This window comes from Corvus moneduloides, chromosome 11, assembly GCF_009650955.1.
Source record: "Corvus moneduloides isolate bCorMon1 chromosome 11, bCorMon1.pri, whole genome shotgun sequence".
NCBI lineage: Eukaryota > Metazoa > Chordata > Aves > Passeriformes > Corvidae > Corvus > Corvus moneduloides.
The window spans coordinates 15,096,901-15,115,768 of NC_045486.1; the positions used below are offsets into that span (position 1 = coordinate 15,096,901).

Consider the following 18,868-nt stretch of genomic DNA (forward strand, 5'->3'; position numbering starts at 1 on the left):
TTCTGGGGCTTAACCTCTTCTTTTCTCTGTGGGGTTTGGTGTAATGGGGTAATACCTGAATGTTTTGAGTCCCTCCTCTCTGCATTGCCCCCAGCCATTTAAAGCCAAAGGCAAGGAGGAAGTACCCAATGTGCTGGATGATGCTGAAGTGGGATGGGATGTTCCAGGTCCTGGGGCACAAGTGGGGAGGTGGGGCCCAGCAGAGCCCTGGGCTCAGGTAGGACATGCTGAATGGTAGTGCAGAGAGCACAAGCTCAGTGAAAGAAGTTGAAACTCTTCATAGGAACTTGCAGCTGGTGCTGAGATGGATTAAAGAAGAATCTGGAAGAAGAGCAGGAAATTCCCAGGTACCCAAGAGGATGCAGGTCGTGTAAGTTGCCTTTTTTTTTGAGAATTGACTTCTCATGTGAACTGCTCTAAGTGGCTGAGCTGTTCATCGCGCATGGTGGGATGCACTAGGTGACTTTTTAAATGTTTTGCTGTTCTTAAATGTTCTGCGTATTTTACCCTTAAGCAGTTTCTGTTAAAATTAAAAATTCAGTGCTGACTGCAGAATACCAAATTTGAAACATTAAGTATTGAAACATGTTTTTCATCCTGACTGTTCCACACACTGCCTTTCAGAAAGGCATTAGAGAGCAGAGGACACTAAAAAAGCCCTTTTCCTCAGAGCAGGGTGACTCTGCATCGTTTTCAGTTCACCCAAAAGCTATTTGCCACTAACATGGCTACAGTGGTCTGAGCAAGACTTTATTTGCAGACTAACACAAAATGTAGAGTATTTTGGGATGGTGAAATATTTCTACAAAGACATGTAACTAGTACATGTAAATGAGAATATAAATACTATGAAATAACTTGTATTCATCCTTCTTGCACAATTTAGCCCTTGAGGGGTTGGGCGGCAGCTGTGCTGTGTTGGTGCAGGCCTGAGTGCAACTGTTGGTGTTTCTGGCAGTGCAGCTGGAACTGCAGGCAAGAGTGATTGACACTGGTGCTTCAAATTATATACAACAAAAAGTAACCTTTCTAATTTCCTGCACAAGGCTTGAAATTGTTCCTGTAAAACTCTGAGCTGTTTGGGTTTACAGCTTTCAGATTTACATTTCCTTACAAGTCCATGTTTATGGCTCTTTCTGTCCAACTTCTTGCCTTCATCATTCTGTGGGTATGAAGACCTTACATTTTTACTAAAAATTTAAAGATACCTCCTTTTGTTGCAGTCTTCCTATGATTGCATTAGCCCTACATCCTTGCAATGTGTAACACATCCCTATAAAATGAAAGTCAAAGTTCCATGTTTATTTTACTCAAAGAAAGAAAAAGGTTGGAGGATGAGTCAAATCAAGCACTTTGTTCTCCCCCGAGAAAAGATGAAATTTGCTGTGTTAATACTTTCATTACTGCAGCACTCTGTCAGTGCCTGTAACATCTCCCCAGCTCTCCTCGGGTGAAACCGCTGCCCGCCCACTGCTCCGCGTTCTGCCACAATCAATTCGTCAGCGCCAGGGCTCAGCTGGGAGAGCAGGGCCGGCCCCTGCTGCTCTGGGCAGCACAGGGGGGAGGAGGAGGTGGCCAGAATTCCTACAGAAACAGCCAGAGCCTAAGCCAGAAGCAGCACAGGACAACACTGGTCTGTTGATTTTGGTGCAGCACAGGTAGACTAGCATGGTTTGTTATGAATGACAGATGCACCACCACACAGATGCCTAGGGGAGGGAAGGTGAATGTGTTTATATTTAAATGGAATTAAACACAAAGCTACAGCTCAATTGTCTTCCAAGCTCTGCTGAGCCACAAACGGTTTTGGAATCCAGAGTGGGGCCCTGTATCCCAGTTTCAGGTTTATTTTTGAGGGAAAGGAGTGATGTTTTTCAGAGGTTTCACATTTCAGTATTTCACATTGGCCATTGGTTTGTTAGGTTCACCTCATACAGCAGCTCCTTTAGCACTGGAAATTTGGACAGTCAGGTTTGGGGAACCCTCTTGAAATACTCCTCCTAGGCAGCTTTCCTCATACCTGTGGGATGAAGAAAAAGACAGCTGTCAGGACTGCTGTGTTCAGATTGTGCTGTATCCATGCAGCTTTTCAATATTCTTTGTGTTTTGTGTCCATAAACGTGCATGTGAGCCAGGAGTCAGTCTGAAGACCCAACAAGTGAAGACTCCCTGCACTCCCGGACTTTTTATTTAAGCTATAGAATTCTTATGCAGACACTGCCAGGAAATAGTACCCCATACAGGGTGGAGTATTAAAAATGTGAAAATGTTCTGCCACAAGGAAAGAGTCAAGATTAATTCATTTTCAAACCCAAGCAGCTGTAATGAACTAGTAAAATATTCCTTTTTTTTTTAAGGCAGTAAGATTGGAAATTGCCAGTTAAATGAGTTGGTCTTAATTCTTGACCCAACCAAAGTACCCAGGAAGGTCCAGGGAAGACAGATGCTGTCAGTAAAAAGAGTACTATTACCTCTTGGCCTGAATCTGTCAATCAGAGGAACAAAGCTGTCAAGGACACTCCGAATTCGGTACACTGGTTGTGAAAACAAATGTAGAAGATAAGCAACATAAAAAAAACATTAAAAAATATAAAAATGGCAAAACCCAAACACTAGCACTTGTTTAAACAAGCACATCTGCAGTATCGCTAATAACACGAGAACCATCCACAACCTCCCACCATGTTAACACGAGATTACAGAGGAGACGAGTTCTTGGTTGGGGAGCTATAACTTGCTGCTGGTAGCAGCTCTCCTACACCATCCCTAGGGATTGCCAAAATGCCCGGGTTTTAGTATTTCCAGTAGCTGCTGCCATCCAAGTTCTGCCCTGAGCTCATCCTCAGTCCCAGGAGAACGCATGGCAGCCGGAATGCACAACATCTTATCCAGTGGATCTGGGAAGATGGGCCTTGCTGCTAAAATTATACGTTGTCATGGCAATGCAGCATTCGGCCATTGCTGCAGAAAGGTGACTCAGGGTCTTGTGATCATTGAGAAGGAAAAATGAGTCAACCACTCCCTTCAGGAGCACTAAGGCTGCTTGTCTGCAGCCCCCCTGTAACTGGGAGATGTTGGGGAAAGAGTTACTTGGTGAGTTACGGAATCTCAACTCCTACGGGTTTATGGCCCTGTGGCAACTTGTCCTTAGCAAAGGGACACAGCTGCTGCTGCAGGGATACTTACCTAGACCAAAGTATATCCCAGTGGTTTCCAGGGAAGCAAAGGTGATTAAACCAATCCCAAGAGAAATAGTCCAGTCTAAGGCAACAAAATAAATGTTAGTTTTGTTCCTTTTTCTAGAGTGCAACAATTTATCCTTCTACTGAAGCTTGCCTTACCTTTGTGGTAGTAGTAGCAAACTAGTAAAGCTCCAATTGCAAAGCAAAGAATGACAAAATGAAAGAATTCATCTGAAATTGAGAGGGAAGATTAGGTCACAACTGCAGCCATGGCCCTTCTGAATCCACCTTTAGGTACAGAGTATCACTCACGGAAGGAAATAATCTCCTCGAGATTTCTCAGGCACTAGGCTCAACTTTGTGAGAAGCCTCAATGATTTTCATCAAGAAGCCTTGATGCACTTCAACAAAGTACTCATGTTGGAAAAATAAAGGGGTTTTTTAACCAGAGATCTTATTCTTGGACTGAGGTTCAACAGGTTTGACATCAGTTTGATTTAATAAATCAATTACCATCCTTCCGTATGCCCATCCACCGTACTGTCCACTGAGGGGGGCGAGTGCTCTCCTTCTCATATGCTACAAAAAAGAGATGTCTTTTATTGCCATGGAACTGTGAAATTAAGGAGTTTAAAGTTTATTTCCCTTTTTGTATCTGAAATAGATTGTCAGAGCAGAATATATGTAAAACTGTTTGTTGGGCTTCGAGCCTTTCAGAAAGATCAAATTAGCAATTTTAAAATCACTCCAAAGAGCATGGTTTTAAAAATGAGTTTAAAAAAAAGTATAACCAGATGGCTGCATTAACAATACTGAATTGTTTTAAAGCATTCTGGGTCTTTTCTGCCTCTTCTGGGGCAATCCATAGTCTCAGAATGACAGGGGGGAGTGAAGCCATAGTACAAGGGAACTTCAGTTCGATTCCTGGGTGCTTTGCACAACCACAGCTACAATAATAAAATCCCCTTCACTACTGAGGGAGTGAGAACTGTCCCTCTACTTACACCTGATGTCAAGTACTTCTGCACCTCCCAAAATAAGACCTGATGCTGAAATGAGTCTCCTACAGCTACACTGGCATAGAAAAAGAAAAAAAAACAACGGAAGAACAAAGAGGAATTTTAGAGGTTTAAACACAGAGCAATTTGCTCTTTGTCATGAGCAGAGTTGCCAAATTCTCTCCTTTCTCCAACTGTATTGCCAGAAAGAGCTGAGTATTTTACCATCTCTCCAAGGATGGGTTTAAAGCAGCAGTTTTTTCCTTTTCTCTTTGTTGGTGGTGTGAGCAGCCCCTGAGGCATCTGCTGCACCCAAGCCCTTGGGAGATGATTCAGCACAAGTTTCAGATGCTGATTTCCCCTACACTGGGCTATGCATCCGGGCAACCCCTGCCTGGCAGTGAGTTTTCTCCAAAGATGTAACAGGTGAGTACTGAAAGTGGCCTTTACATGAGCCGTAGACTTTTGCTCTGGTGCTTTTGAACCACAGAGCAACTAAACCTTGCCAAGAAATTCTATTCTGGGTCACCTGATACAGGCATCACATTTTTGACTCTTTGAGCAGTCTGGATTGATCACATTCTGGTTTGGGGGCAAACTCAGTTATGTTCTTATTAATAACATAGCATTGCATTATTATGACTCACAGATATAACTCTGTGCAGCTGTATGAATGATCCATAGATAAAGAATTCAGCAGAACATCAATTCACACTTGGCAAGTGTCTGTCCCGTATTACTCTACTTCCTAAATGCAACAGCCCCACTGTAACTTTGCATCATGGAATGACTTGGACAGTATTTCTTTTATTAAAGCATTCCATGGTAATACCATTTTCAACCTTCTACTTTTTGATTAGATAATCCCTAGGCATCAAGGAGCTGGTATCACCCTCATTGCTAAGCAAAACTCAGTCCTGAAAGAGCATCCACAAGATAAACTTTTGTTTGCATGTTTGTACTCACCATCTGCATCTGAATCTTCTCTTCTGGCAATCTCTGAAAAGCAGTATCGTTTTTGTTATTTCTGATGGAAAAAATACAAATACACAGCTTCCCACCATACTCTGCACCAAGAAGCACAGTGAGCAACCAACTATCTACAACAAAACCCGGGGAAAGTGGCAGAGGCCAAACACCAACTGAAAAAGTACCATGACACTTTCTGCACCTGCCAGTGTGGGGAGAATATGGCACTGCAATGGATCCCTCTGCCCTGGTGTTCTGTGTGGCTCCTTGGGGACTGGTAACTCAAACCCCCCCCCCAAGGGATTATGCTGCAATTTATATCTTCTCCACTGCACAGAAAGAAGTGGACCAGATGTCCTCTCAAAAGGCTGCTCCACTGGGCTGTTTGCCTCTCCTAACTCATCCTGTGGCCTTGGCCTGGGCACAGGAGGGATGAGCTCAGTAATGCAATTAAGCCATTGGCAATTTCCTGCTATGGGCTTTTTACAAACATTCTGGGGATATGCAGCAGTGTCTGGTGGGAGGAAATCTGCCTTCAGACTGCCTGTCTGTGCAAGCCTCTTGGCTGGCACTGTTGCTCTGTGGCCTGACATCTGGCTTTCACCTGGCACCTCCAGCTGGGAGTACTGTGAGCTAAGGCAGGAATGCATTCAGAGCCAAGCATCACTGCTTGCAGAAACCAGGTTCCAGGTCCCTCCCAGGCTTCAGGGAATGCTAAAAACTGCCTCTAGCTTTTTTGGCTAAGACTGAACAGTTGCCCAACAGAACTGCTGGGTTTTCCCCTAAAAAGGATGATGACTGCTGTAGCTGATCTTGTGAGAACCTGGCAGGCCCACAAAAATGGGTTAATCTGCTAGTACACCTTGTACAAATCACCTGCTGCCAGCCAGCCACCACCACAGCCTTGCAACAGAATGTCTGCACCATGCCCAGGTCCAGCACCAGGCTAAGTGGAAACCAAGGGATTTACAGCCAGGGAGTTATTTTTTAATGCCTCAGCAGGTCAGAAAGAAGACACTGCAGGATGAGGTGAGCTGGGAGTGCTTACCTGAATCTCTGTAGGGAACCACCTCTGCTGGTATTCCTAAAACATGACACACAGATGAGGTAGGTTAAGACCTGCAGTGAGTGTGTGGGTCTGGTGCCAGTGCCAGCCCAACAATTCCCTGAAATCAGTGCAGGTGTGTAACAGAGACAAGGAAGAGACCAACTCTAACTCCTGAGAGAGGGTGGCTCTGCTGGAGGTTATGCAGTCAAAAAGTGGGAAATGACTGAATTATTACCCCCCGCCCCCATATTCCATCTCTCCAAATATCTGGAGGCAGGTAGAATCAGACTCCTGTAAGACAGATTAGATCTCCTAAGGTCAATTTAAATGAGCTGCTCTTACATCTGGGCTGAACTCAGTTTAAGATATTAATTAAAATATTAACACTTTACATTTTTTACATCCATAGTTCTACAGTTATTTCTGTGTATTGACACAGCACATTTTCTTCATCTGCATTGTACTTATTTTCTATTTTTCCTTTGGGAGGAAAGGAAAAGCCTCAGGAACAAGGTGATGCTTGCTGATGATCTCCAGTCAGTGCTGTGGGCTGACTGCAGACCCTGTAAGCAGTGGCTGTGACAGATGTTTACAGAACCCTTTTGCTGCATTTCAGTGGCAGCTGTGCAGACCCAGGCAGCAGGACTCCTCCCACAACAGCAGATTTTGCTGCCTTCCTGGTTCAACTCTGAGCACAGGCCATGGCTGAGTGTTAGCATTAGATGAGCTTCATCTTGTAGGAAATGTCTTTCCTATAGGCAAATTCTGACTTGTCTTTCTCCTACATCTACACATGTTAATATACCTTTGCTCAACAGCCAAACTAAAGAATGCAAAAAATTATCCTTTTTTTCGTTTATATTGGTTGCCTCTAGTTAAAGCCAATACTGTTGTTACTTTGTCCTACCTCCAAGTAACTGGCCTTCAGTCTTCTGTCTTCCTAAATATTCCTCATCACTGTCTGGAGAAGAGAAAGTGTTTGTTCATCAGAGTAAAGAAAAATGTGCTAGCAGCATCAGAAACAACAGCACTGTAGTTGTTTGCTCATAATATAATCATATGAAGGTAAAAATCAAGGCTTTGAAATGCAAGGATCACTACTGGCTGCTTTTACCTCACAGCTCTCTTCAAAGCTGGCTGAATAGGTGAAACTCAGCAAAACCTGAAACTGGAGTAACTTGTATAAAGGGCTGTAGTGAGAAGTTATGATCTTTTATTTGGGGAAGGAATCTTGCAGCAGATTTTTGTGTTTCTGAAACCAACTTCCACAAGAGTGGGAGGCAGCCACTATTTTGCTGATCATGAATCAGGTACTGATGATTTTCTATGTCCTCTCTTTTGCACGATTTTTTACTTTATTCAGAGCTATGCAGAATTCCCACTGAATTGCTGCACATCTCCTCTGTCAAACCTCACAAACATGCAGTCAGACTAAGTTATGTATCAGGGAAAATAAAATAAATCGTCTTTACCTTGTGTATCTTCATCCATGGACTCATGAGATGAGTTTTCAGACTTTTTTTCCTCTTCTGAATATATAAAATTCCTTTCCAATCTCTTCAGGAGTTTCAATTTTTCATCTTTTTTTATAAAGAGAGAAACAAAAAAAAAACATTATCAGCAACTACATTTTCTCTCTTTTACAATTACAGATTTCACAATACTTTATTAAAGGTTGCATGACAGGAAATCAAACCGTTTGTCTAATTTCAGCTCTGTTTTTTGCACACAAAGGGTAGTACAAAGCATCGAATGAAAGCATCATACACACCACAGTTTAGACCTTCTTAAATGGTTGTGGTAGACACCTAAAGTTTCATATTCTGGCGTTTAATTATTCATAATGTTACCCCTGCGCAAATTCCCACTCCCTGAAGCAGCAGCTGCAGCTGAACGATGCTTCAGCTGGAGAGGAGTGGCTCTGGCTCACCCTGCCTTGGGCTACTTCTGCCAGGCTTGCCTGTGCCGACGCCGCGGCTCCAGCTCCCTCTCGTGGCACAGGAGCACAGCCCTCACAGCCAGGCCACACCAGGATCCCAACAGAGGGGTGACTCTGAACAGCTTCACACCCAGCTCTGTGCTCAGGGCTGGGGCTCTGAGCATCTCTGCATCAGGAGGTGCAGGATTTGGGCACAGGCAGCTAGATGGGATTCCTTCCCCTCCAGCTCCTCGAGGCTGCTCACAGCCCAAGGGCAGGAAAAGGGTCTTGTTGTTACCAACATTCCTGCTCTGACAGATGAGCAAAGCTGGGCTGTGTTCCAGGCTGGGAGGTCTCTCCCCTTCAGGAACATGTTTAATCAAGGCAGAAGCAGGAACAGGATGTCCTTATGGGTCTCCAGTTAAATTCAGGGTCATCTTAAGTGAGTGCTGCTCTGTCATCTATTAAAGACAATTAATGACTATGGACCCTGTGAAACTGCCCTTACTTTCTTACTGCACAACCAGGCAAATAAGTCTCTTTTATCTTGTTGCCAGGTTCAGCACCCAGTGTGCCATCCCCTGTCCATTTATTTTAGTTTTACATGTGCTGCTAGGGAATTATTTACAAAATTATTTTCAGTGGCTCAGCTCTGATTTCTTACCACTGTGAGAGCTCAGAGGGGTCCTGGCTGGCTGCGTAACAGTCTGTACAAAAAAGTCAGGGAAAACTCTCTCAGGTCAGAGAAACTTCTTTGGCAGCATCATCCCAGGACACACTCTCTCCCTAAACACAGGGTCTTTTTCCTCCAGAAGAAGCCAAGTCAGACTACAGTAAAATACTAACTTTGGCTCCCACTACCACCTAACTGCCTTTCCTGCAGCAATAGTTTCAGACAGTTCAGTTGTTCACTAATAATCACTTCCAAGCACATATCAGAGTTTTCAAGCTGCTGTCAAGTCCCACTGGCACTGCAGTAATTTTAAGAAAACAGCTGACAGGAAGACAGGTAGGACTGACCTTTTCCCTTGGAGCTGGGCAGCTGCCTGTACCCAGATGGGTTGGAAGTCTTCAGCAAAAGGTAAAGAAGAGCCATTGCACTGACTCCTTTCTCCTCTATGGCTTTCAGGCAGGCAGCACAGCCTCCAGGGAGAACATCACAGCTGTTGAGGAGCTGAAAAGAAGGTAAGTAAATAGCAAATAAAACACAGGCTGTAGAAGCACTCCCTGATGGGCAAATGAGTGTATCTCACCCTGTGGCAAATGTAACCCCCTGCCCCTACTATACAAAGGGGAAACTGAGAACAAAGGGTAAAGCCAAAGATGGTAAGAGAATGTAAACTCCATTCAGCAACTCAGAGCAGAGCCATCAACTGGGAAAAACAGAATGGTGGGCAATAGTTAACTATTCAGAGAGCTGGAGAAATACAGCTATAGGGTCTGAAAATGGCCACACAATTGCTGCAGGATCTTACAGCAAAATGTTCCTGCCTGAAACACAGTGAGCTGAACTGATCCTGAGGAATTTATACAGAGCCAGGTTTTTTTGCACATAGAGAACAATGCAAAAGCAGAAAAAGCAGTGGCCTAAACCTCATTAATCTAAGTTCCCTGTTATACCTTTTAATATATTTCAGCATATCAGATAATGGGACTGTATGTTCTTTCTCCCCAGAGTATAAAAGAAAAGTATAAAAGTGTCTGCATAACAAGGATAAGTGTTTCTTTGATAACTTACATTGTTCTTCTCTTCAGCATTCAGGATAGGTGGGTCAGTGGTGGCCAAGCATTTTATAAGTGATTCCCAGAAGGACTGGTTCGTTTTCTCATGGCTCTCCAAGTACTTGGCATCAGCAGCAAAAACCCTCTGGAAAATGTCTGTGAGGAGAACAAGCCTGTGACTGTGCAGCAGTAGAGGGAATTGCCTGGCAGTGTTCCTGCAGTGCTCAGTGCAGGTGTGGTGGCAGACACCAGGCTCTAACACACAGCCCAATACCAGTACCCAGGAAAGAGTGGTGCTGTACTGTGTAAAGCATTTCAGTCTGCCACAAAACCGTACAAGAATGTCAACAGTCCATACAAATTACTGATCTCTCTGGGATGCTGTTGTCTCAGAGAAGCATGGCAAGTGTTCCCAAAGCATTCCTAGCTATTTAACAGGTGCTTATTCTGACCATGCTGCTTTACAGACAGGCACAAAGACACCAAGGGCTGGATATCAAGGTACTGAGATTGCTCATCAGGCATTTAATGCACAGCAGTCTCCTACATGTATCTAAATTCCCACTTGCATGTGCACAAAGCCTAACAGGAGCCTGTGGAAGAGCTGGGAATGGACTGCTGGTCTCTCTTTTACAAGCAAGGAGATGGATAGGGTGTGTTTTCAGAGGAAATAAATTTCATTGACTCATGCCCACCCTGGAAAACACTGCTGTGCAGTGTGCATGAGCCAAAGCTTCGATCTTTGTGTGCTTCCCTCACCTTGCTGTTCTTCACTGAGATCTGGGATCGGGACATTCAAGTTCTCCATTGCTGTGCCTGTTTGAAAGGGGAGAAAAAAGCACATTTAGAATCAGGTCACCAAGCTTCCTGGTTTTCCGTCTTCCATTTTCTGCAAACACAGCGTCTCTCTCTGGGCCTTTCAGTTTTGAAATCACTTCTCTGTTTCACATCATGATTCATGTACCCCCCTGGGACCCAATTCTTGACTCCTCTGAGTGAGTCCTACTGGCCTTTGGTTATTAGGAAAGAACAAAAGTCTGATCATCATGGGTAAAACAAAAAGAAGTCAGACTTGATCATTCACATTGTTGTTTTGTAAAGCTACCAAGGTGTCTAATTAACTATTTACCACAGATGTGAGTAACATAATAGGCCCTGTTCCACTCACGAAATAGAACAATTATCCTGTACCTCTGACATCCTAATACTTAACATGATTCAGCCGGGAAAAATAGCAGAAATACTTCCTAGGAAAGTCCCACAAGAATTTGAATTCTTATCTCACAGAAGACTTTGATGTTTCAACATCTGTTCTTTCCAAGTTGTCATGAAAAGGAAATTTCCATTAACTTTAGCTTTATGAATTACAAATTTTTAAGTGTTGATCCCATTTTAATTACCAGTATTTGCCACAGAAACAAACATTCTGACATCCCCAAAATACAATATTTCCTTTTGTTTTGGTAAACTTGCCACAGAAGTTTTGTGTTTCAGCTCAGTTTCAGCTGAGGCTGAAATATTTTGATGGCACACTTTTTGTGGTGGCTGTGGTTCTGAACTGTTGCCTCTACCTAGTGTGGTCCAGGCATCCTGCACTGATGCATCTCCCTCGTGCAACATTGCAATTAACCCACAGTTGTAATGAGATATGCAAATAAAGATTTTTGGGGAGCCTGAAGCACAGTTTTCACTATGCAGGGCACAATAGGAAAACAGTTTATACCTCCACACTTTTTCTTACAATATGACTTTTGGATCCATTCAACAAAACACTTCCAATCAAGCAGTTAGAAAACTAAGTGTATCCTTGAGATTTTCCAGAGGAAAACGTGTTTCTTTTCCTACTGGCACTTTCAGTTCTCTAGAGACCATCATATCAGTCCAAAAAATATTCTAATACAAAACCCCAAAACAGGTCAGTTAATATCTTCAGAAGGATACTGTAACACACAAGCAAACACTCAAACAGAACAAGTTTTTAGGGTGTCAGTTCTCAGATAGAGGAAATTAGACACAAACAGACTTCAAAAGACTTCTGGGAAAATTACACAACCACTTTCAAAGGCTCAGCTCAGAAAACCTGGCTTACCTGCCTCAAAAGTGTACTGTGAGAAAACAATATTTTAAGAACATTTTGAAATTATTTCCAGTGATGAATCTATGCAAAAGATCTACAGATCTTTCCCTTCCCCTGAGTTATGTCCAGCTGTAGCTGTGGCAGCAGCCCTGTGGGAGCTGTGAGCCTGTGAGCACCCGATAGGGAATGCAGGAAATGCATCTGTCCCCTCTGCTGGGTAACCACCGGCTGATGTGGAAATGCAGAAACCCAGAACACCACACCCTGGACAGACTCGTTCTTGGCCACTCAATAAAGAATGTCAGTTCTATGCACTTATGTATCTCCAGCTATTATGTATCTCTGCCTTTTTCAGTCTCTTTCTTGCCTTCCCATTCGCTCAACTTAGACCTTGCAACAGTTGCTTGTTTAAGCGAAATCCTTTAGGCCTCTCTCTGGACCACAGGGTCAAAATACCAGGCCTAAAGGAACAAAAGTACTTTAAATAGAAACTTTTTTCCCAACTAATTCCATTTCAAATTTTATAAATTATAATTTTATAATTTAATTATATTTAAATTTATTTAATTAATTATTTAATTATAATTAAAATTTTATAATTTATAAATATCCAGATATTTTACTGCAGAGTGAAACTCAGGAGGCTTGTCTTTGGGGTTCCTAATACCTAGTGAAGGCCACTTTCAGTGGCATTTTAAGGCAGGTTGCTCTTGCCCTGACAGGAACCTGTCACAGCAACTGCCCTATCCCAGCTTTTTATCATTCCCAAGATAAAGTGAGCAGGTGGGCACTACCCGACCTGTCCTGCCACACACTCAGGAAGTGCAGATTCAACACTGAAGGCAGGGCAGGCACCGTCAACGTCATTCTCATCTCCTATCAGACTGATTTACTTTAAAACTGCTCAGTTGCTGGCCCAAATGACCAGACTGCTCAGCTGTTCCAGCAACAGAAACACAGCTGCCTAATGTGCTTTTGCATCCCGCTGTGGTAAGACCGGGATGCCACAACAGGATCCAGGAGCAACCGGCATCTGCTCCCATCTCCCTTTCTGTGCCTCCAGCACAGCTCTGCCCAGTCAGTCACCAAGATTTACATTAACCAAGGAAGTTGGGTTCCTAATTTCTCTTAGACTATGCACAGTTAATTCCCCTGTGGCTCTCCCGGAAAGAAAATCAGATCTAAACAAAGGATAAGTATAGGTGCTTAATTATTGTATGTTTTAAAAGTGACTTAGTTGATTATACCTCATAATGAGAGAAGGATGATGATATACTGGCATTTCAGCCTGGCCATGAGCTCACTGGGGAGTAACATGAACAAGAGACCTCACCTTGCCTTTCCCCACAGTAAATCAGAATTTAATTGCAGTGAGGTCTTTCTAAAATGTTAGAATAAAATTTGTGTGCAGAGTCAGATTTAGAAAGTGAGGCTAACAACTTCCATACACAGCAACATTTTGCCTAGCTGATGAAATATATCTGAGGGAAATTGCTCAATGGAATAACAAAACAAAACAAAAAAAAAAGCAAATAAGGTAAAATAAGGTTGTTTTGACTTCAAAAATCAGACAAACCTAAACCTTTTCCCTTTGAAACTACTTCTGCTTTTCATTTTAAGTTATATGCTGACACCTAACGTTGCTAAATTTTATTTTAAACAAAGTCCCTCAATGCCCTTCTCTCAAACCAAACCAACTTCTTAAAGCACACCTGCAAGTCTTAGGCTGGTCCTAGCAGTTGGTTCCACGGGAAGACGTCCTGGAGGGCCGTGGCTGTGGTGAAAGCTGGGTTTCTTCCAGTGAGACAACAAAAACTGATCCACACCAGCTCAGGTTGAAACTGCTCCTGCTCCAGTCTCCTCAGGCTGTGGTAATAATTCTGCTACCCTTCTGCTTGCCTTCCTGTTGTCAAATATAGCTGAAATGTGACACAGAAGTAGCAAAACTCAGACTTTTCACTCTCCTTGAACACAGGCGGGTAGAGAGGCACAGCAAGTGCATGTCACCGTAGGGAGGGCAGCTTCCCAGGCTCGCTCTGACTGGCCCCATGGGGGTGAGCAAGGAGCAGGCACAGCCCATCCACTCCTTGCCGCAGCTCCAGCACTTCCTTCCTCTCCTGGCTTTCACAGCAAGCCCAGACACGGTGGCTGCACAGCTGCCAGCCCCACACCTGTAAGCCCAGGGGGTTTGCTGCCCGTTTTCCAGCTCTGCCATAAGCATTGATGTGCAACATTTGAAATTACCTGGCTTGTGTTTCTCCTTTCACGCCATGTGCCTCTCTGTGGTCGTTGCAAAGCTCTGAAGGGCAGAAAATGAATTCACCAGAAGGTAGAAAAGTTCATGCTTGTAGTCTGAATAAAATTAAGGCAAATCTTTCTCTATGCACAAAGTGTAGGGCTTGCCGTAAGGATTTTAGAGAAAGAAATATTTAAAAGATGGGGAAGTCGAGTCAAAAAAGACTCAAATTGAGTCAAGAAGAGAGGTTATAGGGAAGTCCTGTAACCCACACAGCACCAGAACCCTTTTTTTGTAAAGTGGCTTGATGCCTCAGACAGCAACCAACAAGCCAGCTGTGTATCAAGAGCCAGCACACAGCCCCCAAGCACCCTCAGGCTTGACCCCAAGTTCCTGAACACCCTGTCCCCAGCACTCACCTTCAAGGCTGTGCGGCAGTTCAGGATGCTGGGTCAGGGATCCCAGCGCCAGCCCTGGCTTGTGCTGGTGGTGGGCGGGAAGGCACCGGGGCTGGGGCCTCACGTGGCCTCCCCTGACTCACAGGGTGAGCACCAGCGGCTCCGCGGCGTCCTCTGGCTACGGAGGTCACACTCCAGGCGTGTGTCCCCATGTCCCTGAGCTATGGGGAAGGCGGCCAAGGGCCGAGTCCGCTGGTATGGAGAGGAGCTGGGCAGCTCCCAGCCTGTCTCAGGCACTGATGACCCTCAGTAGCCTGGAGCAGCCAGGACCCCTCACTCCTGCCCGTGGCTGCTTCGGCACAGCCCCTGCTCAGGCTGGAGACCCAGGACCACTCGTTTGGCCTCCCTGGGGCATCAGGGGGGCACCAGTGACGTAGAACCCACTCTGCTGGAGAGGCCCTGGGCTCTCATAAAGCTAAGCAGGGACACCATGATAGGGGTTTGGAAGCCCAGGCACGCTGCCCTCCTACTCAGGGCATCCCAGCGAGGCACAGGGGGAATGCCTGTGCAGCTGCGTTGATGACAGGAAAGGGAAATGTGCCCTCCACCCCACCTGTCCCCAGCAGCCACAGAGGGTGCTGACAACACAAAGCCTCTGGCTCTGCTCATCCTATACCCACTGTAAGGTCATTGGTGCTCCCCTCCAGCCCTTCTCAGCCACCTCTGACACACATCTCTTCAGCACAACAATTATCTGGAGCCACCCCAGGCTGCTCAGGATAGCTGCTCCTCCGCTGGCAGGTGATGGTTTCTGACCCAGCCAGCCTGTATCACATGAGAGTAGGAAAGGAGGGGGCAGATCCCTCTGGTGCACCAGAGCAGAAGAAAGCAGCAGATGTTTGGTCACCTGAAAATGCGTGTGAAGGGTGACAGCCAGTGTCAAAGGAGACTCCTTGGGACACTCTGGTAGCACACTGGCTATTGATTACACAAGGTGTGGTCATGTAAGTCACTTGTCAAATTCAGCTAACGGTTACACCCTGGTGCAGGCAGTGCCCCAGGAAGGATTGTATTCCCTCCCTCTGCTCTCCTGGCCTCCTCATCTCCTGCTGCTCCTGGAAAGACTGGGACACAAGGTAAAGTAAGTTATACTTCCTGTAAGTAGGTGTGCATTTATTTTTCTTATCCAGTTTGTTCGGCTGTTTGCTGTGGGTTTTGATATTTTTTTAGAGGGGGAAAAGGATTGGGGTTTGGGTTTTTTTAAGCAAGGTGTTCCACTATTTTTCTACAAGTGCCTATTCAAGTGCCTTGTCTCACCTACCCTGACATTTTTAATTACATGTAACATTGAACACTTAAAGCAGCTAATACACTGCATCTACTGTTGGGAAGAATATTATCTAATGAATTAGAATGCTTTATCATGTATTACATGTGTTTACTTGGCCCTTATTTGGGAACTGTCCTCTGAGAGATTTAAGAGAACAGTGATTTATTCTTTGTATGCCGGGAAAATTGCTTCCAGGAGGGGTTTAAAGAGGTGAGACACAGGCAGAGCAGCTCTTATGCCTGACACTAATTGGGTGCAGTGTCTGTGTGGATTTGTCACACAAGCAGGTTGCATGAGAAATGCAGAAATACTCTTAAGTGAGTGTAGGAGGGGCCCAGTGATGGTACATAGAGTAGTAATTGCTCATTGAGTCATCACATTTCTGAAAGATTAAAACATTCCCATGACTCCTCTTGCCCTACCCTTTCATCCAATGGGTTGGTTAAATTACTCCCTCCTTGCATTTACTCAGTTGCTGCTTATTTTCCTTTAAAGTCTGCTTCAACAATTGTTGTAAGCCTGTGAAGCTCAGGTAACTGCAGGGGGATTATGCCTCACTGTCAGCTGCACTTTGCAGGCTACAGGTAGTTTACAGCTACCTTTCTGGTTTTAAACTATGAGACTTTTAAGAGAGAAGAAAAAAGCAACAAGCAGTGAGGACAACCCACTCCCTAACCTTCCAGACCATCACTGAACCATTAACACCCTGGTATGCTGAAATCATGTGAAAAATGTTTGCTTTTAGCTGGAACTAAGCCTGAGGTTTAGCCATGAAAGCTTTTGTGGAATCATATGAGAGTAGATCATGTTGTATCTGAGATCTTTTGGAAAATTTTTCTCATTCTGTACTTTTCTGTGGAATTACTTGCCATAATAAATAATTCATTGTATTAGTATTTCAAATTAACACAGTAAAATCTTTGCTAAAGCCCACTAAGTTTAAGAACTAGGCCTGTTTGAGCAGGCTAAATCAAAGGCCAGGATGTATCACTCACTTCCTGGAGGATTACTGACCTCCTCATGTGCTGTTATCAACAGCTCATGAGGCAGAAGAGTGATTCCAGTACTGAGACAAGCACAAGATCCTCCCCTTAATGGCTACAGGTAATGATGGAAATGCAAAAAACCCTGCTCAATAACTGCTTCTCTCCTCTTCCTTGTCCTCCCAGTTCCCTGGGCTCCCTTCCTATCCCCAGTCTTCTGGTCTAGCAACAGGGCTGGAAGTACCTCATGGAAGCAGAGCCACAGGCACAGCAGCACACGTGCTCCCTGGGAAGTGAAAGGAGCCTGAGGGATAATTCCCAGCTTCAGCTGACCGTCCCTCTTGATAAAGCCTCTTTCCTCAGCACTTTTAAGCACACAGGCAATGCCAAGGATTTTGGTATTTAATCCTGATGTTTTGCGGAATGGGTTTGGTCCTGGAATCCATTTTGCAACCCTGTCAGCAAGGCAGGCTGAGACCTGCCCTCACAGCTTTGTCAGCAATGTGCCTGCCAGGAGATGGCAAGGCCAGGAAGCAGAAAAGTCTACGAAGGTACAGCAGCACACGTTGGTTACCTGGTGGGGTTACCTGTTGGCACAGGGGCAACACAGGCAGACTCACAGAGCAGAGCTGGGGTTGGGCCAGCAGCGCTGTGCAGCACTGACCAAACTGGCTGAGGCATCCCCCAGCCAAGATGAAAATCAGACCTCCCACAGGCCTGACTCTGAAGTCAGCAGGACCCAAGAGTTTATCTATCCATTGTTTCTATAGGGTATTATTCTCATACTTGATACCCAACAATAATCTCCTCCTCCCCAAAAAGAGAGTTCTGGCTTCACACTTCTGTGATATGAAAACACACAGGCTGTGTCAGACTGCACAGGGAGAGAGGGATGGGGAAGGTGAGTGGAAAGGTGAGCTCATGGTACAGCCCCCCTAAAGCTTTTATGTACTCCAAGGCCAAGTCCCAGGTCCCAGGACCGGCAGAGCTCAGAGCAGTAGTGCTGGCAGCTTTTGGATATTGGACACTAAATCTCAGGGAATATGAAGACCTCCCATACTCCTGTGACCTTCCCATCTCACTGACCTGGGGAGCAGCAGCAATCCCAGGCGGGCAGGGCCAATCTCCTCTTTGTAAGACAACTACTCCAGTGACATCCACTGCTGTCGGTGCCTTGGCACCAGGACGCAAGCACACACCATCTTCTGGGATCTTTAAAATTCAGCAAAGCTCTTAGGATCAAAGTGCAGCTCTCCTTCAACAACTTGGCTGTGTCCTAAAACATTCCACTCTCAAGATCCCCTCAGCTCACTGAATCACCAGGTTCAATCACCTGCAACATAAAGGGGATGAAAGTACATTTGACTTTAAAACTGTTTCCTAAAATCAAGGCTCTGCTCGCAGTAGGCACTGAGAGAGCCCAAAGGGTATTTACTAGAACTATTTGAGAAGTCTGGTCCAATCCATTCATCTTAAAAGATGAGCTCTGGATCAGAGACTACAACCCTTTTGGGCTACGCAAAGCTGGAATCAAGCTCTAGATCCCTCTTCTGCTGACACCACACAAAGCGTGATGCCAACACACCTTGTCCACCCAGGATCAAAACACTACTGCTCATTCCCAAACCTTGGAGCCTCTAATGAGGACTGCTGGACTGCTCCAATCACTCCATGAGGCCTCTCTGCCTGTCCAGCAGCCAGTCAGCAATACAATCCCACTGTCTGTCATCTGAGAGTGCAAACCTTTCTCAAGCGAGGCTCAGCCTCTCTAGGTCAATTCTGGCACCTTCGTAAGAGGCTTCAAACCAGCTTCTCTGCAGTTCAGGCTCTGGGAAAAGGTCTCAGACCACCAACAGGTCTCTGCTGACCATAAGGAGAGCACCCAGCCCTCTCAGGAGACGAGGACAGCATGCTGTGAGGACAGAGAGCACACTGCCATCTCCTGCTACATCAAATGTGTGGTGGGAAGAACAGCACCGCTAACACGCCACATAAATCAGTCATCTA

At 45.0% G+C, this 18,868-nt stretch overlaps 1 protein-coding gene across 6 annotated transcripts; it reads right to left on the reverse strand.

Moving 5' to 3' along the window:
- Window positions 1-1,281: 1,281 nt before the first annotated feature.
- TMEM40 (transmembrane protein 40) lies at window positions 1,282-18,793 on the reverse strand. Of its 6 annotated transcripts, none has more exons than XM_032121089.1 (15): window positions 14,570-18,793; window positions 14,159-14,213; window positions 13,627-13,817; window positions 10,597-10,653; window positions 9,854-9,993; window positions 9,136-9,289; window positions 7,670-7,777; window positions 7,105-7,158; window positions 6,198-6,233; window positions 5,147-5,179; window positions 3,696-3,761; window positions 3,342-3,413; window positions 3,187-3,261; window positions 2,472-2,534; window positions 1,282-2,020 (listed from the first exon to the last, which is right to left on the reverse strand). In XM_032121089.1, exons 4-15 carry the CDS (start codon window positions 10,643-10,645, stop codon window positions 2,001-2,003), a joined length of 870 nt encoding a protein of 289 aa, XP_031976980.1. In that variant the 5' UTR covers window positions 10,646-10,653; window positions 13,627-13,817; window positions 14,159-14,213; window positions 14,570-18,793; the 3' UTR covers window positions 1,282-2,000. The 6 variants fall into 6 exon arrangements, with proteins under 6 accessions (XP_031976980.1, XP_031976982.1, XP_031976976.1 ...); XM_032121091.1 differs by having other exon boundaries at window positions 13,631-13,833; XM_032121085.1 differs by having other exon boundaries at window positions 13,627-13,833.
- Window positions 18,794-18,868: the final 75 nt, after the last annotated feature.